The sequence below is a fragment of the Myotis nattereri genome (assembly GCF_964212035.1).
Source record: "Myotis nattereri genome assembly, chromosome: 1".
Lineage (NCBI taxonomy): Eukaryota > Metazoa > Chordata > Mammalia > Chiroptera > Vespertilionidae > Myotis > Myotis nattereri.
This window is the reverse complement of record NC_138075.1, coordinates 92,088,550-92,111,349: the sequence shown is the minus strand read 5'-3', so window position 1 is coordinate 92,111,349 and position 22,800 is coordinate 92,088,550. Positions and strand designations below refer to the sequence as shown.

The 22,800-nt window shown below is 40.3% G+C and overlaps 1 protein-coding gene across 1 annotated transcript in view; it reads right to left on the bottom strand.

Moving 5' to 3' along the window:
• The window catches only part of TTC6 (tetratricopeptide repeat domain 6), a gene marked incomplete at both ends in the record, with an annotated part of 261,680 nt that overhangs the window by 122,933 nt on the left and 115,947 nt on the right, over window positions 1–22,800 (bottom strand). Inside the window, 2 exons of the mRNA XM_081098882.1 lie at window positions 15,620–15,814; window positions 20,090–20,217. Coding sequence (XP_080955008.1) covers window positions 15,620–15,814; window positions 20,090–20,217 — 323 coding nt within the window. The remainder of the gene's footprint in view (window positions 1–15,619; window positions 15,815–20,089; window positions 20,218–22,800) is intronic.

Sequence of the window (22,800 nt, the reverse complement as noted above, 5' to 3'; positions counted from 1 at the left end):
GTGTGTGTGTGTGTGTGTGTGTGTGTATAGGGTGAGGGAGATTCCCAATGAGACTCTGGGATCTAAACCCCAAGTGTGGCCCCTGGCCCAGATCACTAGAACTGAGAAATGTGCCCACATAACATCTGGCTATAAAAATCAGCAAGGTTGCTATCTGCCAGCCAGAGATGGATGAAAATGATGGCACCCTCTTATAAGGCCAACACACAAAACTTCCTGTGCAGCCACTCACATTTGGGTCCAGCAGAGGGAGCACAGAGTGGACTACAGCTGTGTGAACCAGCATTGGGGGCTCTGGTTTTAGAGCTCAGAAGGCAGACACACCAGTTTATTGTGCTGAGTCATTCCTTCATACTTCAGAGGACATCTTTCCCTGCAGACCTTTACCTTCCAGGCAGTTTTTGCCTGGGAGGAAAACAATTGCCCCACCCAACTGAAAAACCCCCTGCCCACCCTGTGGAGTTTCTAAGGTCCATTAAGAGATGAGAATAACAGCCTGCAGGCAGAAGCAATTGCCCCACCTATGGGAAAACCTCTCTCCCCACTCTGTGGTCGATAGCCTGAGGCTAATCAAGACTGAATAACAATCAGATTGCAAGCAGAGGCAGATCTCTGGAGATTTTGAGTCATTGCCTGATCCAATCCTGGGCCAGGGGCTAGGAAAAGCAGACCTTGGTGTACATCTTGGTCCTTTCCTAAGGTATCCAGCCCCAGCAGAGAAAGCCACAAGCTGTGGATTGCTGATAACACGAAACAGGGTACTCAGGGCCAATCAGAAACAGCATCTGAAAGTCTTGCACAACAGACTTGGAGTCATAGCAGATATACCTAATACATAGACACAAACCCAAATAGGCAGCCAAAATAGGGAGACAAAGAAACATGCCCCAAACGAAAGAATAGGGGAATTCTCCAAAGAAGAGATAAATGAAATGGAAATAGGAAATTTATCAGATATAGAGTTCAGAATAATGATGGCAAAGATGCTCAACAGCATGAGAAAAGATATGGTAACTATGAAAAAAAGAACAGTTGGAAATAAAGAATGACATAGCACTAATAAAGAACACAGAGGAATAGACAGCAGATTAGGGGAAACTGAGGATCAGATCAGTGAATTACAAGACAGGGTAGGAAAAAATCACTCAATCAGAGGCTCAAAAGGCAAAAACAATCAAAAACAAACAAACAGGAAAACAGCTTAAGGGACCTATGAGACAACATAAAATGGAACAATATTCGCGTTGTAGGAGTACCAGAAGGGGAAGAAAGTGAGCAAGAGATAGAGAACTTGTTTGAAGAAATAATGGCAGAAAACTTCCCTAACCTGGTCAAGAAAAAAAATCACACAAGTTCAGAAAGCACAGAGAGTCCCAAATAAGAAGAACCCAACAGGCCCACGCCCAGACACATCATAATTAAAATGTCAAAAATTAAAGACAGAGATTTTAGAGGTCACAAAATAAAAGCAATTTGTTGCCTACAAAGCACCTCCCATAAGGCTGTCAGTTGATTTCTCATCAGAAACTCCACAGTCCAGAAGGAAATGGCATGAAGCATTCAAGGTAATGAAAAGCAAGGATCTGAAACCAAGATTACTATACCCGGCAAGGCTATCATTCAAAATAGATGATGAGATAAAGGGCTTCCTTGACCATCAAAAAGGCTAAAGGAGTTTATCACCACCAATCCAGCACTGCAAGAAATGCTAAATGGACTGTTGTAATGAGAAGAGAGAGAGAGAGAGAGAGAGAGAGAGAGAGAGAGAGAGAGAGAGAGAGAGACATGGGCATAAAGAATTAAAGTGGCAATAAATAAATACCTATCAATAATAACCTTAAATTACAATGGATTAAATGCTTCAATCTAAAGACATAGGGTAGCTGGATGGATAAGAAAATATACCCAAATATATGTCATCTATAAGAGACCCACCTCAGAACAAAAGACTCACACAGGATGAGAGTAAAAGGATGGGGGAAAATTTTCCATGCAAATGGAAGAGGAAAAAAGCTTAAGTATACATACTCATATCTGACAAAATAGACTTCAAAATGAAGGCCATCATGAGACAATAAAGGTCACTACATAATACTAAAACAATTGATCCAACAAGAAGATATAACCCTGATAAACATATATGCACCCAATCTAGGAGCACCTAAATATATACAAAAACTTCTGGAGGATTTTAAGGGAGAGATTGACAGTAATACAGTCATACTAAAACAACTGATCCAACAAGAAGATATAACCCTGATAAACATATATGCACCCAATCTAGGAGCACCTAAATATATACAAAAACTTCTGGAGGATTTTAAGGGAGAGATTGACAGTAATACAGTCATAATAGGAGACTTTAACACCCCACTGACTTCACTGGATAGACCTTCCAGACAAAAATTAACAAAGAAACAGTGACTCTAAATGATATACTGAATCAGATGGATTTAATTATTTATAGAACATTTTATAACAAAGCTACAGGATATACATTCTTCTCAAGTGCACATGAGTCATTCTCAAAGATAGACAATATGATAGAACACAAAACAAGTCTATACATGTTCAAGAAAATTGAAATCATATTAACCATCCTCTCAGATCACAATGGAATGAAATTATAAACCAACTACAGTAAAAACACCGCAAAACATTTTAACATATGGAGGCTAAATAGCAAGCTATTAAACAGTGAATGGGTTACCAATAAGATCAAGAAAGAAATCAAAAACTTCATGGAAACAAATGAAAATGAACACACAACCCAAAATCTCTGGGACACAGCAAAAGCAGTCCTGAGAGAGAAATTCATAGCACTACAGGCCTAGCTCAAAAAACAAGAAATATTAATAATAAAATATTTAACCCTACAACTTAAAGAATTAGAAAGAGAACAAGAAAATCCCAGAATAAGTAGAAGGAAAGAGATAAAAAGGATTAGAGCAGAAATAAATGACATAGAGGCAAAAATATATATATATATATATAAAAGATCAATGGAACTAAGAGCTGTTTCTTTGAAAACATAAACAAGAATGATGAAACCCTAGCCAGACTCATCAAGAAACAAAGAGAGAAGACCCAAATAAATAAAATCGGAAATGCAAGCAGTGAAGTCACAACTAATACCACAGAAATACAAGGGATTGTAAGAAAATACTATGAACAACTATATGCCAACAAACTGGACAGTGTGGATGAAATGGACAAATTCCTAGAAAAATACAATCTTCCAAAACTCAATCAGGAAGAATTAGAAAACCTGAATAGGCCAATAACAACAGATGAAATTGAAGCTGTAATAAAAAAAAACTCCCAGCATACAAAAGCCTGGGTCTAGATGGCTTCTCAGGGGAGTTTCATTAAATGACTAACCTATACTCCTAAAACTATTCCCAAAAAATCTCAGAGTAAGGAATACTTCCAAGTTCTTTTTATAAGGCCAGCATTATCCTAATCCAAAAACCAGATAAAGACACTACAAAGACGGAGAATTACAGGCCAATATCCCTAATGAACATAGATGCAAAATCCTCAAGAAAATATTAGCAAATCCAATCCACCAATATATTTAAAAAATCATATACTATGACCAAGTAGGATTTGTTCTGCGGATGCAAAGCCAGTACAATATTTGCAAATCAATAAACATGACATATCACGGAAACAAATTGAAAGACAAAAAGCACATGATCCTATCAATAGATGCAGAAAAAGCATTTGACAAAATCCAACACCCATTTTTGATAAAAACTTTCAGCAAAGAGAGACTAGAGGCTTCATAACTCAACATAATAAAAACCATATACCACAAACCTACAGCCAGCACCATACTCAATGGGCAAAAACTAAAACCATTTCCCCTAAGAACAGGAACAAGACAGTGATGTCTACTTCCACCACTCTTATTCAACATAGTATTGGAATTCCGAGCTACAGTGATCAACCAAGAAGAAAACATAAAAGGCATCCAAATTGGAAAGGAGAAAATAAAACTCTCATTATTCGCAAATGAAATGATACTGTACATAGAAAAAACTAAAGACTCCACCAAAAAGTGCTAGATTTAATAAATGAATTAGGAAATGTAGGAAGATACAAAAAGCTGTGGTATATTTATGCCCTGGAATACTATGCAGCAGTAAAAACACAAAGATTTCTTACCCTTTGAGATAGCATGGAGAGACCTGGAGAGTATTATGCTAAGCAAAATAAGCCAGCCAGAGAAAGACAAGTATCACATGATCTCACTCATATCTGGAATCTAAAGAACAAACTAAACTGATGAACAAAATAGATCCATAGACATAGAAGCATGGAACAGACTGTGGAATCTCACAGGGAAGGCGGGGATGGTGGGTTGGAAGAGATCAACCAAAGGATTTGTATGCATATATACATAACCATGGACACAGACAATAGGGTGGTGAAGATCAGGAGAGGGGCAGGGGCTGGTTGGAGGAGGGGAGGGCTAAGGGGGGGAAATAGAGGACATCTATAATACTGTCAACAATTTAAAAAAATTTTAAAAAAAGAAAAATCTCTCCCCAAGCCCCAAGCCATCATACACATGCCTTAGCAAACACATACAGGGCATCTATAAAATCCTTCATAAGCAGACTCTTGACTCCTCTCTAGTTTCAGTTTCATCACTGCTCCCCCTGTTCCCTAAGGCTTGACTTCTTTCCAATTCTCAGATGAGTTCCAATTATCCACAGCAGAGACACTCAAACTTCAATGTGCATAATAATCATCTGCAATTCTAACAAGTTTGCTGCTAGATTGCGGACTGTACTTTTGAGTAGCAAGGCCCTAAAAATATATTCTTTCCCCTCCTCCTAGTTATATTCTATTCATTCTTCAGGTTTCAATTTAAGTATCATTTCCTCAAACTTTCCAAAATAATTAAGAACTCTTCTTCCATTTTTCCAAAGAACCCTGCACATCTGCATATTAATGGCCACATTTGTAATTAATTCAGCTGAAACCGGTTTGGCTCAGTGGATAGAGCGTCGGCCTGCGGACTGAAGGGTCCCGGGTTCGATTCTGGTCAAGGGCATGTACCTGGGTTGCGGGCACATCCCCAGTGGGAGATGTGCAGGAGGCAGCTGATCGATGTTTCTCTCTCATTGGTGTTTCTAACTTTCTATCTCTCTCCCTTCCTCTCTGTGAAAAATCAATAAAATATATTTTTTTTAAAAAAGTGTTTTATAATAATTAATTCACTATCTACCTTCTCTGCTACTCTCCGAGTTCTCTGAGGGCAGAGATTGTTTCTCTTGTTTGTAGATGCTTCCCTAGTGTCTAATTCTATGCCTGCCACGTAGTAGGTAAACAAAAAATATTTGCTGATCACTTTAAGTGACTACTCAGATCTTTAGTTCTTGACATGGAATGATATTTATAACATAATAAGTTTTAAAAATCATGTTACAAAACACTATGTATGTATCATTATTCCAAATAAATATGATGTATTTGCATACATAAAATCAAATCTGGAGTTATATTTAAGAATGTAAGCAATATTATCTCTGGGTGCTTTTGAGTAATTGTTTTTCTTCTTTTCATTTTCTTGCATATTTGCTAAAATATTGTATTTTTATTATTATTTTTCAACAAAGTCATAAATGATATTAAACACTGAATTATGACATTTAAATTTTAGTTTCCCAATATTGTTGAAGTTGCTGTTGTTTTAATGTATAGAACTAAAAGTCGGTCCACATTTTTTTAAATGTGACTAGGAATTTCCCTTATAATTTGAAGTCAAGTTGAGGATTACGTCTGCTGACTATAGGGGGTACTTGATTTGAGAAAGTCAGCAAATTTTTATAGGGTAGCATTTTTGGTAATTCTCTCTTTATTAATGAGAGACCAACAACTTACACAAGCACTTTTACATAGACAAGTCAGTAAATAGAACAAAAATCCATACATAAATAGACTCAATGATGCATTGAAATTAAATGCATGCAAAACTGGCATTTCTAGCTAGTTAGTAAAAGTGGATTTATTGAATAAATGATATTATGCAATTGGCTAGTCGTTTGAGAAAAAAATAATACTTATTCTTCTTATCAAATTAATAATAGATTAGAAATTTAATTTTTTTAAAGAAAGCTATAAAATTAGTTGATGAAAATATGGGAGTATGCATTTAAATTTAAGCATTAAAATGCTTTTTCTATGAATGGCACCAAGACTAGAATACATTAAAAAATTGCTAATTTTTAGTATTTAAAAATTAAAACTTCCATATAGCATAAAACACCAAAACTATACTGAAAACCGAACATCAAAGTAAAAAGAAGACTACAATGTATGACAAGTAATTAAATCTTTAATATAAAAACATCACTTATCCACAAGAAAAAGATGAATGACAACTTAACAGAATAAACTGGTAATTCTCAAAAGGAAAAAAATAGCCAAGAGACACCTAAAAATGTGCTCACCCTTACTGAAAATTAATAAAAAAAATAATAAAGATAATTTTCCTCATTGGATTAGAAAAAAATATATAGAAGATGGACAATTAGTAGTTTGACAGGGTGAGAGGAAATGAACAGTGTCATAATTGTTGGTAGGTGTAAGTTGGTAGAGTATGTATCAAAATTTTGAAAACAAAAGTTTAATAAATAACTCCACACCTAGGTATTTTCTTACATTGCTGCTTGGTTAAGTTAATGAATAATATGAAATAATTTAAATGTTCACATATAACATTGAGTAAAAAAGATCCTTCTATAAAATAGCATACGTAGTTTAAGCATATGCACATACAAGAGATGTTCAGAAGGCTGTGCACCAAGTGTTTAACATTAATCTAGTTGTTTAAATACCATGACTAATTTCCCTTATTTTAGATATCAAAATCTAAAATTCCATGCTAAGGATTCTAATTAAATATATATAAAGTTCTCTTTATAATACAGACATTTTAAAAGCAAAAATATGAATATAGGACATTTTTAGAATTCTCATCAAAATTGTTTTTTAGCAAAATAAAACTGCTTGAACAATACATTGCTACTTTAAATAAACTTAACTGTGTACCCATGCTATACTATTAAAATATTCCCTGATGTTTGTCACAAATAGCAATAACTATATACAGAATTAGGAAAAGTATTAAAACTATACAACACAGGTATTATTATGCTTTGTAGTTAACAGTTTATTGCACAGAAAACCCAAAAAGTTAATTGAAATTAACACAAGTGAAAGGGCATTCGTTTCCTGTTTACAATTACCTTACTTGAGAACACTTATTAGTGCAGAAAAAAGTATACATTTCTCTGAATTTGCAGGCTTATCAGACAGATATATTTTGAAAAGGTTAAGCTATGTTTAGCAAGGTAATCCTCAAGAGATGGAGGGCAGAGAATTAAATATTTGGTACTTAAATGAACTTATTTGGTACCTAGGAATAAATTGCCAGAATTAAATTATCATCATCCATTACAATATTTATTGACTTTCTTGAAAAACCAGAGTGAGATATATTTGAAAAAAAAATTAGAATTAGAAAGAAATCCGTATTTTTAACACTTTGCATGACTAATAGAAACTGTAATATATCTTTTGCTTGTAGATTGCTAATGGAAATGAATCAAAATAGTAGTATCATGACTACTAGATTATGTTTATTTTCTACACTCAGTTTTAGGCTTTTAAGAGACATTCCAGAGGAACCAAGATGGCAGCATAGGTAAACCTGATACTCACATCTTCCCACAACCACATCAAAATTACAGCTAAAATACAGAAACACCATCATTCAGAACCACCTGAAAGCTGGCTGAATGGAAGTTCTACAACTAGAGAAGTAAACAAGAAAGCACATTGAGACTGGTAGGAGGGGTGGAGGCACAGATTGGGCTGGTCTGACACCCATGAGTGGTGTGTTTTTAATTGGGAGGAGTATCTTGCTGAGGAAGCTTCCACCAGTCACACCCTGGGCCCCCAGCCCAGGGTTCCAGTGCCAGGAAGAGAAGTCCCTGTAACTTTGGGTTGTGAAAACCAGTGGGGATTATGGCTGAGTGACAGGGAGGCTGTTGGAGTCCCAGGCAGGTCCTCCTAAAGGGCTGGTACATGGGCTTACTCAGACTCACTCCTTCTGAGCTTCAGCAGTGGGGCAGCAGCTTGAAAGGATCCAGGGACGTTCGAGGAGGAACTACATTGTCCGGCATCAAGGAAAGAACTTGAGGGCAGCCTTCTCCCAGACAAAAGTGCTGGGACCTTCTCCTGACAGAGCTGACTGGCAGGTACTATGTGAGTCTCCATCAACCGGACCTACATTGTTCACCATGCCCAGGTGATTCCCTGAGATCCTGTCCCACCAAATTTGCAACCCCTCCCAAGCTGTTTGCAATGTTGTTTCCAAATGAATGGCCTGTTCTGGCTCAGGCTTCAGACTTTCCTAAAATCTCTCAAACATGCAGCAGTTGGACTCAGTGTGTATCCTACCTCTCAACAAGTGGCCCTAGGCCCAGCACTAGCAGCAGCTTGCCAAGGTTCACAGCTTGGCCTTTTCTGGGCACCTCTTAGCCCAACACAGGTAGCAGCCATCTGCAGATCGCTCTATAGTACTTGCTAGGTGGTCCCAAGGAGGGCATAGACAATGGCTGACTCTGCACCTCCTGGGAGGCCCCAGAGCCAGGGCACCCAGAGGACAGCTTCAGACCATGCCAAATTACATACAACTCTACACATCCACGAGCAACACACTCAAAGGTTGGATTCAGGGAGCACCAAAGCCCCACTGAAGCAAATCTTGCTCCATAGAGGTGTCTCCTGCACAGCAGCTCTCCCACTGTATTTGCAACTGGTCCCCACACCCAACTGGCCTGGAGGTTAATAACTCCTGTGACGCCAACAGCAATCAAGGTTCAACTGCAACAAGACTATGCACACAGACCATACTAGGGCATCCCTAGAATGCCAAGCTCAGGTGACTAGGAAGGCTGAGCCAGTGGGCTCTATAGGACACCTCTACACAAGGCCAATTCCAGGAGATATAGCAGCAGTTTTGAAATTTCCAAAATTCTTCGCATATGATTCTTTTGATATAGCAAATACTGACTTAATTAATTAAAACTAAAATATTTAGATGCATAAGTTTATAAATAACAAATCCTAAAAATATATCTTTTTGCCTAAATAGCAAACAAACATGGGATTCAAATTGAATCTGATTATTAAACAGGGAAACTAGATAATTTTAGACCATGAAAAAAAGAAGCAAAGTGTTACAATTTTTACTAAAATCAAGTTTGAGGAAATGGGCTCAGTATATGCCATGAAAAGACTAGATAAGTTAATAATAATTTTGTGATAGTGTAATTATTATTTTATATTTTTATAGTAGCCCGGTGCATGAAATTCATGCACTGGGGTGGGGGCGGGGTGGGAGAAAGGGCCCCTCAGTCTGGCCTTCACCCTCTCCAATCTGAGACCCCTCAGGGAATGTCCAACTGCCTGTTTGTGCCCACACTTTTAACAGATAACAGCTCCATTGTTGTTTCTTTCTTATGCTTAAAACCATTGGAATTAGTAGGTATTCAAAGTGTGTATACATTTTGGGGGGACACCCTATATATCTCTAGTCAGCGATGAAAGAAACCAACAGCAGATTTGTAACCCCCAGACAGGGAACCTCGCTCACTCCCCACATGTCTCCCCACTTCACTTTCCACCTTCGTGGACAGCAGGAGAATCTACGTTTTCTCTCATTAATTCGGAAAAGCACATCCTGTCACCCGCTGCCCGGCAGGAGTGTGCTAGGCCCCAAGCAAGCGAGGCTCAGTCAGGGTAGCCTTCGCTCATGGGTGCTGGCACCCAAAGTGCACATTCCTACTCTACAGTTGCCCCGACTATCCCAGTTTCACTGAGAGGACAGAATTCCTCTCCACCTCTGGGTTCTTGATCTTGAACGCTGACCCAAGGCACCTCAGCGAGGGCCACCCGCGCCCACCAGGTGTGTCTGTCTGCATCTGCTCCCGCCTCAGCACCTGCATTAACCCCCTAGAGGTGATCTCATAGCTGCACTGGCCTCCGTGGGAACAGGGCATCACCACTCCGCCCTCTCACTGTCATCTCATAGGCGCCCACCCTCAGCACCCAGAACACCCAGACACTTTCCAAAGGACGTGAGCACATCAGAGGGGATGTGTGCACATCCTGTGGGGGTGTTAGGCATGCTGGGTTGATGGAAGTGCAGTGGAGAGGCAGAGGGGACTTGTGCACGCCTTGTTTGCAACTGTTGCAGGCACGGGAGGGTGACAGTGTGCTGGGGGATGTTAGCATGCCAGGAGGTGATGTGCACACCGGAGGCCTCTGGCTTTGCAGATCCGCAAACCCCCGAGGTGCGGCCAGGAGGACATCAGTCTGGTGGCTGTCCCTGTGATCCTGCACCTTCTGGGCCAGGAGGCAGATCTTGTACAGCCACTCCTGGGAGCTGATGGCCTGCAGGTGCTACTTCAGCTCAGCCTGCAGGCTCTGCTTGTCGCGCTCACAGTTGTCACCACCGCCATGTGGGGAGTACAGGCCGCCCTCCACCGGCCTGCCTCCCCTGTCCAGAAGCTCTCTGTGCTGCTCACCTGCCCAGAGTGACTGGGGCTGGGTGGAAGCCAGGCGTCCTGCCCTGCCCAACCCCGGCAGATCTGCCCCTGTGTGAGCTGCCGCCCCGCTGGGAAGGGTCACAGATCCGGGTCCCGGGACCGCGGACAGCCTCAAGCACTGCCCCCCGCCTGCCAGGTCATGGATCCGGGTCCCAGACCACGGACAGCCTCAAGCGCTGCCCCCGCCCTCCAGGTCATGGATCTGGGTCCCAGACTGCGGACAGCCTCAAGCGCTGTCCCCCGCCTGGCAGGGTCACAGATCCGGTCCCGGACCGCGGACAGCCTTGCCCGCTGCCGCCCTCCTTCAGTATGCAAATTAGCCGCCATCTTGTTGCTTCAGGGTGGGGGTGCCCACTGGGGTGCTTGGCCAGCCTGGATGAGGGGATGATGGCTGTTTGCAGCTGGTCACACCCCCTTCAGGGTGGGGGTCCCCACTGGGGTGCCTGGTCAGTCTGGGTGAGGGGTTGAGGGCTGTTTTCAGGCTGGCGGGGGACTAAAGCTCCCAACTTCTCCTTTTTTTCTTTTTTTTTTATTCTGGGATTTATTTACCTTCTATGGCTATCACTGGAGCTGAGAGCCAGCTTTAGCTCTGAGGCCCGGCTGCAGCTCTGAGACCTCGGCTGCTGAAAGCAGGGATCTGGGTTTGTTTGGGTTCTATAATTGAAACACTGTTGCGATCCTGCTGGCTGAAGCCCGGCTGACCGAAAGCAGGTTTCTGGGTTTTGTTTAACTTCTATAATTGCAACAATGTTTCTTAGACTGCAAGCTCAGAGGCTGGCAGCAGCAGGCGGGGAACCTTGGCTTCCTCCATCACTAGAGCAAGCAAGCCTCCTGTTTGCTTCAGCTGCCTGGCTGCCGGCCACCATCTTGGTTGGCAGTTAATTTGCATATCGCCCTGATTAGCCAATGGGAAGCGTGTCGGAGCTACGGTTAATTACCATGTTTGTCCCAATGAACATGGACAACAGGGGGATGGGAGCATGAGTTTGTGTGTGGGGGGGAGGTTGGGGGTTAATGGGGGGGATGAGGACACATTTGTAATACCTTAACTAATAAAAAAAAAAATTACCATGTTTGTCTATTATTATATAGGATTGTTGATAGTATTACAGCTATCTGCCATTCCCTCCACACCCTTATTCCCCCTTCCTCCCAGCCCCTATCCCTCCCCCAGGTCTTCACTACCCTATTGCCTGTGTCCATGGACTATGCATATCCTATCTTTATTAGAAGGAATATGCAAATTGACCATCACACCATCACAAAGATGGTGGCACCCACAGAGGAGGCAGGGTTTCCATAACACAAGATGGCTGTACCCACAGTAGACGTTTAACAGAGGACCTCAGACCATGCCCCTGACCTGGTGCCAGGCTGGGGGACCTCAGGCTGTGGCCCGCACCCAGCAGGGCTTGACAGGGGACCTTAGGCCACACCCCCCGCCCAGTGGGGCTTGACAGGGGACCTCAAGGTGCGTCCCCCACCCCGGTGCTGGGCCAGGGGACATCAGGCTGCTCCCCCCAACCCAGACTGTGGGACCCCAGGCCATGACCCCCATCCTGGTACTGGGGGACCTGAGGCTGCACCCTTCCACCAGGTGGGGCTTGACGGGGGCCCTGAGGCTGCGCCCCCCCTCCCCACCCAGCAGGGCTTGATGGGAAACCTGAGGCTGTGCCCCCTTCCCGGCACCAGGCCATGGGACCTGAGGCTACGCCTCCTGTCTGGTGGGGCTTGAAGGGGGATCTCAGACTGCGCCCTCTTCCCGACAGGGTTTGACGGCCCAGGCAGGGGGACCTCAGGCTGTGCCCCCTACCCTGGTGCCAGGCTGGGGGATCTCAGGTTGTGCCCTCCACCTGGCGGGGCTTGATGGGGCATCTCAGGCCACGCCGCCCACCTTGGCACCGGGCTGAGGGATCTCAGGCCATCCCCCGACTCCGGTGCAAGGCCGGGGGACCTAAGGGTGCACTGGTGGACCTGAGGTTGCGCCCCCTGCCTGGTGTGTGCTGTGGGACCTGAGGCTATGGCCGTCACCTGGCCCTGGGCCAGGGTACCTGAGGCTGCACCCCCTGTCTGGCAGGGTTTGACAAGGATGGGGCCAACTGGGTCTGGATCTCGTCCAGTGGAGGTGGGGCCGGCTGGGTCTGGGTCTCATGTGATTTTGAGGCACCGCAAGTGGGTGGGGACTTGACTCTGGGTCCCGCAGTGCGCCCCAGACTCTGACAGGAGGAAGATTTTCATATACATTTTACTAATTTTCTTTCATCTATTATAGAGAAAGGGCAAATAGCAATATTAAAATATTTCCTGTAATTAATCCCCTTTTAATGTGCATGAATTTCATGCACTGGGCCACTAGTAAGTATATAAGTTATTTGGTTTATCTCTTCTTATCCCCCCAATCCCACATCGAGGTATGCCAGTTTGTAATTAAAAATGATCTTTTAAAATATTATTCTATAGACCTAAAATAGCTAAAATATAATACTAAAAACATTTCTATTTAAACTTAATATTTTTTTAATATTTTGAAAACATGTAGGCGAACAGTTTTTCAGGATTCCTAGCATATCTTTTGAAAGGACTTCAGAGCATGCATTCAAAATGGGCAGGTGATATTGCTCCTAAGGGGTAAAAATTGGTGCCTTGTGAGGGGGCTGATATAAGCTTACTCTTTTTATGTATATAACACAGCTATACAGGACCATACACAGATGTACAGTATATTTGGGGTATTAAAATGTAATAGGCCAATTAGGGGAAAGAAAGTCTAGAAAGGCTCCTTACGGGAGTGAGGAATTTAAATAGGAGAGATATAAAACACAAAACACAGTAGTAAAAGTATAATTACTGCTAAGTAAATGTTGGCTGCTTCTCTTTTCTCCTATCTTTTGTACTCTTCACAAAAGAATACTCAGAATCAAAAGAAAATATGACACAAGGAGAAATGGAAGAAACTCCAGAGGCAATGACTTTTGTACATGATCCCTGGACCCAAGTATGCCCAATGACAGTGAACTCTAAGACCAAGTCCCATATCTGTGATTTTCTTAGTCGTACAAACCTGACAAAGTTACTTGATTTTTTATGAGCCTTAATTTTAACATCCACACTCCAAAGTTGTTATGAAGAACAAATGAGAAAATGTATATGACATTCTTTGGGAACCAAAAACCACTCAAGTTACCTTATGATAGGGCACAGTTCATGCTAGTGGCAGGAACTGAAGATACCTAGTCTGTGTAGGTACAGGAAAAAAATTGAAAAAGTCAGAATTAGAACAAATATTCCAAAATTTGATATGGACCCTGAGTAACAACAGCAATCTTAAGAAGAATGAAATTAAAGGAATCATGCTACCTGATATCAAACTGTACTACAAGGCAGTAGAAATCAAAACAGCATGGTCCTGGCATAAAAACAGACATATAGATCAATGGAACAAACAAGCGAGCCCAGAAATAAACCCCTGCCTTTACAGTCAATATTTGATGAAGCAGGCAAAAAACATACAATAGTCTACTTAATAGATGGTGTTGGGACAATTATACAGATATGTGCAAAAAAAATGACACTAGACTACCTTCTTACACCAAACACAAGAATAAACTCAAATGGATTAAAGGCTTAAATGCTAGACTCAAACGATAAAATTCCTAGAAGAAAACACAGGCAGTAAATCTTGCACATTTCTCATAGCAATATTTTTTCTGATGTATCTCCTCAGGCGAGGGAAACAAAACAAAACAAAATCAGGACTATATCAAGTTAAAAAGCTTTTGCACAGCAAAGGAACCCATCAATAAAATGAAAAGACAATCCACTGAATGAGAGAACATATTCACCAATAATGCATCTGGTAAGGGGTTAATATCCAAGATTTATAAAGAACTTGTAAAACTCAACACCCCAAAAACAATCTAATTTTAAAATGGGCAAAGGAAGAATAGACACTTCTTCAAAGAGGACATACAGATGACCAACAGACACATGAAAAGATGCTCAATGTCACTAATCATTAGAGAAATGCAAATTAAAACCACAATCAGATATCACTTCACATCTGTCAGAATGGCTATCATCATTAATCAATAAACAATTAAGTGCTGGCCAAGATGCAGAAAAAAAGGAAACCCTTGTGCACTGTTGGGAATGCAGGGTGGTACAGCCACTGTAGAAAAGTGTGTGGAGTTTCTTCAAAAAAATTAAAAATGGAACTGTCTTATTACCCAGCGATTCCACTTCTGGGAATTTATCTGAAGAAACCCAAAACACTAATTTGAAAGAATGTATGCACCCCCATTTTATTACAGCATTATTTACAGTAGCCAAGATTTGGTAGCAGCCCAAGTGTCCATGAGAAGATGAGTGGGTAAAATAGCTTTGGTTCATTTACACAATGGAATACTACTCAGCCATAAAAAAGGAGGATCTCTTACCCTTTGAGACAGCATGGAGGGACCTGGAGAGCATTATGCTAAGTGAAATAAGCCAGTCAGAGAAAGACAGGTTCCATATGATTTCACTCTCATGTGGAATCCAATGAACAAAATGAATTACTCAGCAAAACAGAGACAGACTCATAGAGAGCAGGCTGACAGCTGTCAGAGGCAGTTGTAGGGGGAGGGGAGCAGGTGGAGAAATTGAGAAAAAAAGAAAAAATTCATGGATAAGGGCAACAGTGGTTGTGGGGAGGGGAGGTAGAGGAGGGCATAGAGGGGTAAATGGTGATGCAAGGAGTCTTGACTTGAGGAGATGAACACACAATACAGCATACAGATGATGTGTTGTGGAATTGTGCACCTGAAACCTGTATAATTTTGTTAACCAGTGTCATTGCAATAAATTCAATAGAAAGGGAAGGGAAAGACAAAAACCGTTCCTCTCTAGTGTCCAAGAACAAAATCAAGTCTTCAAATCTAAACCTCAAAAGGCAGAATTTCTGTGCCAATTTGAATCATTTAAAACAAAATTACCAGTGGAACTCTTACCGATCTCTTTGCTCGTTAGCTGTAGCGTGATCATCGAAGAAGGAATTTCCAAATACTTCAAGTATAGTATGGTGGCCTTCCTTGCTGGCTGTATGATACACTCGAGAAGCCAGGTGCAAGTCAATGGGCAGCACCTGGTCTGGGACAGTGGTGCACAGGTCATGAAGGGTAGGAGTGGAGTGGTCTTGTGGAATTCTGCAACAAAGAAAAGAAAGTGGGCTTCTTTTTTCATTGTGTGTTCTTTTGGTACAAAATACATTTACACTGACAGATTAGTGCGGGGTCTGAGAAGGATGCCTAAATGTAGATGAGATGTAAAATGATAATAGTGGTTTCTAACAAATTTAACATCACAATCTCAGGCCATTGGCCAGATCTTCAAAGCCATATATCCAACTGCCTGCTAAAATATCAACCTGTATGTCTTATAGTTACCATAGAATCAACAGATTTAAAAGCAAACTTACTTTCATCCCACCCCAAACCTCTTCTCTCTTGAATTCTCTAACTCAGTTTGTGACACCATATCCAGCCATCATGCATTACTCCTTTGCAACTCTGCTCAACTGCTAATGTCCATGAAGAGGTAGAAAATATAGAACATTACCCATTAACTAACATCAGTGGAACCCCTGGTCTAAGTTAATGTGATACCTCCCTTCCCACTATGCTAAAACTTGCCTTTCCAAAATAGGAAAGAGGGCATGAAGAATGCTTTCTTAATCCCCACCATCACTTGCCATCCAATGGACAAATGCTTTCTGAGCACCTACTGCGTGCCAGACTCCATGCTAAGTGATTTACAGTCTCTCAACAATGAGCCTGTATGGGTGGTATTATTATCCTTACATCACAGCAGGCTTATTTTGGATAAATCACAAAATTAGTGAGCAGCTACTAGGATCTAAACACAACGCTGCTGACTATAAGCCATAATATTTTCCTATTGCTGCCTCTTCATGACCCCTGAGGTGGAAGTGGCCCTTATCTAGTACTACTCCATCCCCGCCTCCCTACTGAAGTCATACTCTTACATTAACCAAATGGCAACCTTGTTCTCAAATCAAATAAACTTTAGATATTTTGATAGTGTTCTCTATGAAGATACAGCTGATATATTGATGACTTTCTTGTAATTGCTCTTCCTCTATGAGCTTGTTATCTGTCTCAGCTCTGTCTGCCTATCAGATTCATCACAATTTGACTTAGTCACTGGCTTTTCTTTCTCCGTCTTCTAAACTGGGTATGGCTTCCAAGGTTGAATTTTTCTTTCTACATTGAAAAATATCAGCTTCAGTCTCTCAGCTCGTTCCTCTGTACTAAGAGCTCCCAAATCTCATTTCAGTATCACTGTCGCACTCAGATTCCTCACCTTCGATATACAAAACACTGCCTTTCCTTCGCCTGCCTAGCCAATGAAAAACTGAGCTTCCCCCCTGCACAGGTTGCTCAGCCATGCTCCTTTCCCTCCTCACTTCCAACACAGTCAAGGTCCTCATCACCTCAGTCTGCATTAGCAACAGGCTAACGCCAGTCGGATTGATCACTGCACCCTCTGTCTTTTCTCCTCTCCAGTATCGCCTGCAAAATCCTATCACATTGACCTTTAAATACTTTCACATAGTATGAAGGTTCTTCATTACTTGCTGCATTCACCTAACTTCCTTTCTCTGAGTTTCAGGGCTCCTAGGATCTGGCCCCACCTCTAACCTAGTGGTTAAAAGTGCAGAGTATAGTGAAGTCAAACTGCCCCTGTTCAAATCCCGTCTTAAATTATCACATGGTCATAAACTAGACAATTTTTATATCAGTAAATTGGGAGTAACAACTTTAGCACATCCTGGACAAATTACTTTAAGAAAGAAAGGAAGGAATGCATTTAAAAGAGTGTCTCTCACATGGCAGATGTTTGCTATTATTATTAGTGTCCAGGACAATTCACAGGACCAGCAAGGCCTGTCCGTTCCTTCAGTTATGAATAGAATGCTGCCTGTCCTTTTGTCCATATCTAAACATTCTTCAAACAATACCTCCAAGACAAACTTCTCTGTAAACTTTAATTATTTTCCTTTTTCACAAATATCTCTTTTCATACACTGTCCTATTCTTTTGCCACCCATTCTGACCATTTATCTAATAGGTTAATGCAGGTCTGCCCACCAATTGCTGTACATGTCTAGATAGCAGCATACTGTAATATAAAGAATATAGTGTTTGGAATTGTCAGGCCCGCATCAGAATCTCAGCTGTAACATTTGCAAGCTGTGTCATTGATCGCTCTAAATATCTTTTGCAAAATGAAAATAAAAATCCCTAACTTTTGCCCTAGCTGGTTTGGCTCAGTGGATAGAGCGTCAGTCTGAGGACTAAAGGGTCCTGGGTTCAATTCTGGTCAAAGGCACATTATGGGCTCAATCCCCGGTGTGTGCAGGAGGCAGTCAATCAATGATTCTCATTATTGATGTTTCTATCTCTCCCTCTCCTTTCCCTTCAATAAAAATATATTTTTTAAAAATCCCTAACTTTTGCCTTTGTAACAATTGATGACAGTGCTTGTTTTATTTGCATTGCTCTAGTCACTTTCACTGCACAGCACCTAACCCATTGCTAGGCATTACTGAATCACTAATAAAGAATGGTTTTGTGCCACTTCTAAAACAGCACAGGCACCAAAAAGCACAGAACATGAAATGTGTACATGTTTGAGTGGAGGAGGATAAAAAGAGGTAAATCTAAAATATTTGGAAATGCCTCAGACAAAGAGACCTAACTGGAAGAGTGAAAATGGGTGTCCAGGAAATAGGGATCCTAAGAACTGAAGAAGAAAAAAAAAGGGACAAAAAGGTAAGCTCTGATGTCAAGCTCATCTACATTATCACTCTGTCTGGGACAGGTCCTGGCTAGTGGAATGTACTAGAGATTACATTACTTTATTTTTTTTTTCTTAAAAAAGCAACACCACCAATCTGAATTCCTATGTTCCCATCATACTCTAATTACATAGGTCTGTAAGTGAATATCCCTTGGTTATCGAGCTAAATAATGCTATATTTTCAAAAGAGGGCTCAATTCCCAAGAAAACAATTTAATTTGGGGTCTATTCACAGGTGAGTCAGGTAAAAAAAAAATGTTTAAGAAAATAGAAGCAAGGAATAAAAGATTTTCAGAAATATAGTTTCCAAAATTCTTTTATTATACAATTTTTAATATAAGATTTTTATTCCTCTGCATCTCATTCTTATTTTTCTAATGGAGATTTCTAATTTCCATTTTAATGAATTAACTCAGCACTATACATATCAAAAAGATCTACAAATATTTTTGGCATGCTCAAGAAAGGCTGTGTGTTTTTATAGCATACTCTCCTTAAACAGGACGATTTGTCATTCTTTGAAACACTAAGACATAAAAAAAGAAAAGGCTCTGACTCTGTGTGTGGCCATGCTACTTTGCCTAATGCACTAAATGCAAGGTTTTTTAGGGGGGAAATCAAGAAGTTTCTGCTTCATTGATAATCTGACAGTAACTATTTATTGAAGGTAAAAAACCTGTTGTCCTCTGTCACTATTTGTTTTAATACATAATCTTGCTAACTAAATGAGCTTAAAGCAACGCAGATAAGCAATGGCATGTACAGGGTCACTTAAATGCCAATTTGACTCTTTCATAAACTTTGGAATTCTTTTCCCATGAGTCCATTTCCAGCTACTAAATAGTGAGTAATATCCATTTACAGAGTTTAGGCTGGCCATAAAACAGTTGTCTTCCATGACCAGCACACCTTTCAGTGCCCTAAGCAACAACAAAAGCTAATAATTAAAGCTTCTTTAAGCCCCCATAAATAGTTAAATGAAAAAGAGTCTAGAATACACCAACCCATAAAAATCCAGTGGTGAAATAAGGAGAAAATCTTTTCAACAAAGTGAATGGCAAAAGATAAAACCATAAATCTAAATTGTACACTATTATTCAAAATTGTAGCTACATCCTGGTATAAAAAGAAGTTCCATTTAAAGTGTAGTGGCAGGGGGGCGGGGAGGAGGAATGAATTAAAAAGTCATCTAAATAACCAGTTCTACTGGCCAATGGTAACTCAGAGTTGGTTGTCTTTTATTTTATAAAAATAAAATTAACCAACATAATAAGCAATTCATCTAAATTAGGCATTACAATGATTGAAAGAAATAAAATCTAACATGTTAACATTTAATTTTCTTTAGTCTCACAAACATCTATTTTTATTCCAGCATTGTTATGTCATTAAACCAAATGCCTTGATCAAAAATAGAAAGAGAAGCGTGGAGTACAGCATACATGTTCTAACTGCCACCAACTGTTCTGTGAGAAGGTCTAACTTAAATCTCATGTATAAACTTCTAAAACATTCAATTTCCTTTAAAAATCCATTTTCAGGTATCAATGCTACTAAATAACTCTCTTCAGAAAGTAAAATTTATAAACTGAAGTTACTTTGTTTTTAATACTTTTTGATCCTGCTGGGGTTTTCCACACTTCCTTGGTCGTGGAATTCTTGGTTGAGTTTTTTGTGATCGTTTAGCTTCTTTTCCTCTGATTTGCAATAATTCTGATGCTATCACCTTTGAAAAATATAAAAGTGTGTTGTTAAAAAAAGTCGCCACATGAAATTAGATCTTTCGCTCATATTTAATGGTCCATCTCATATTTAAACTCCTAATTTGTATGTATATCTTATTTAAAAATATAAGTTCTAAAAGTGAGTTGATATATTCCTCTAAATCTCTTTCTAAAATTTTACTAACCTCCTAGCAATAAAAATATTAGTACCATATTTATTTATAATATTTTTTGCCTTAAAACTAGTAAAGAAGTAATACAAGATTTTTTCCCCTCCATAGATCTACTCTTCTTGATTGTTATTTTTTAATGGGACTTACCCTTAGTCTCTCTCTCTCTCTCTCTCTCTCTTTTTTTTTTCTTACCCTTAAAGTTTGGCATGACTGGTGGTTGCAAGTACAAGCCAAAATGAACTTTAATGCTTTTTTATACCTATTTTAAGCAATGTTTATTAATTTTTACTTCCTTACAGTTGTACTCTCTTCTACTGCCTGGAAAAAAATCAAATGCACGTCTGTCTCTGAAATAATTGCCTTTTAATCATAATGGGTATTAGGAGCACTGTTTTCCTAGATTTCCCAGAAAACTTGCAGAATTCATGGTAATAGTTGATCTAAAAATATTTTTCTCCATGGGTTACTCTGACTTTTTTTTGAGACTAGATTTGAGAAAGAAAGCAGGCTGGCTTTCCTTGGAGAAAGCAGAGATATGATTGAAAAGAGAGGAGGCCAGAAAAGAGGGGTTATAAATTAGGTAGCCGGTTTGGGTTCAGTGCAATAGTAAGGAGGGAGCTATTGCAATTTCTTGAGTAAGAAAGTGATGACAAATAAGGAAAGCTCAGAGTACAGATCATTCCATCTCGCCACCCAGTTAATGTTTAAATTTCCTCTAGTTTCTTCACCAAATGGTTATTCATTCTGGCTTGAACCTAATCAGGAGCAGAGGATTTGGAAGTCTTTGAAACTCCTCTGGTTGTTAAAATTTTTGTTTATTTATTATAGAGCCTAACAACTTTCATCCACTAGTCTCAATTCAAACCTCACAATCTGGCTCTCTTCCATTTGAGAGTCAAATATTTGAATACAGTTGACTCCCCTAGACCTGCACCTCCCCTCCCACACTACCCCAGTAAACACCCCCGAGGCCCTTCAGCTCTACCTTACATGACATGGTTTGGAAGTACTGTGCTTTAACATTTTGAATGTTTTCTTCCAGTCTCCAATTTGTCAGTATTTCTCCTGGGATTGAATACCGATATCTGAACACAGTATTTAAGGTGTGATGTGATCAGTTCAACAACAAAAAAGATGATCCTCTTTTATGGTATTTGTCAATCAATGCAAACTATGATTGCATTTGCTTTCCTATCACTAAATTATAGTCTAAAACCCTGAAGTCTTTTTCACATTTACTCTAAATCACATCATCCCATACCTATGCATTTAGTGTGTGGCCCCAAGGACAGAATCATTATGCACATTTATCCCAATTAAATTTCAGCCAGGACCAGTTTGGCTCAGTGGATAGAGCGTCAGCCTGCAGACTCAAGGGTCCCGGGTTCGATTCCAGTCAAGGGCATGTACCTGGACTGCGGGCACATACCCAGTAGGGGGCGTGCAGGAGGCAGCTGATTGATGTTTCTCTCTCATCGATGTTTCTGGCTCTCTATCCCTCTCCCTTCCTCTCTGTAAAAAAATCAATAAAATATATATATTTTTAAAAATTTCACCTGAGATCTAACCAAATCTTACCAGTCACATTTTGAATGTTACCTACAAATCCAATCAGTAAATCTTACATTTTCTCATCAAAATTATTAGGATATACAATGGCTTGGACACAGCCATATAGCAGTCCACAGGGACTTTCATATTGAATTCTGCATCCTTTGCATAACTAATTACAAATCCATCTAGCAGTTCTCCTGACTGCAGTCTTGTTTACAATCTGTCATTGGGAGACTTTCATAAGTGGATGGCTGAAGTCCAAAGGATTATAACAACAACTAATGTGTATTGTGTTTTCTTGTATACCAGGCTCTTTACCATGATACTCTTGTCCTGAACTTCAAATCTAACACTTTACTGATGTTCAGTCTAGTATTCTAGGAAAAGAAATAAGGTTGATTTTCCATGGTGTGTCCCGCAGGGAAACTCTGCTGGTTCCAAGTGATTGTTGCTTCCTCTTAAAAGGGGTCAAACACAATCCTTTTGTGTGTTTTTTTCCTCAGATGTGCAACTGTATTTGTCATTGGCTTGATATTACATTTCCAATCTCTTGTAAGCCTATAGGCTCTGACTGTGTTTACCTGCCCGTTCCCAATCGGTGTTTTTTGTTTGGTTTGGTTTGGTTTGGTTTTTCTTTTAGAGAGAAAAGAAGGGAGAGAGAGGAACACCGATGTGAGAGAGAAATACCAGTTGTTTGCCACCAGTACATACCCCAACCAGGAATCAAACCTACAACCTAGGTATGTGCCCTGACTGGGAATCAAACCCACAATCTTTTGGTGTATGGGACAATGCTCGACCAACTCAGCCACCCGGCGGGGCTTGTTCCCAACCTTTTAATGATTCATTAAATCATTC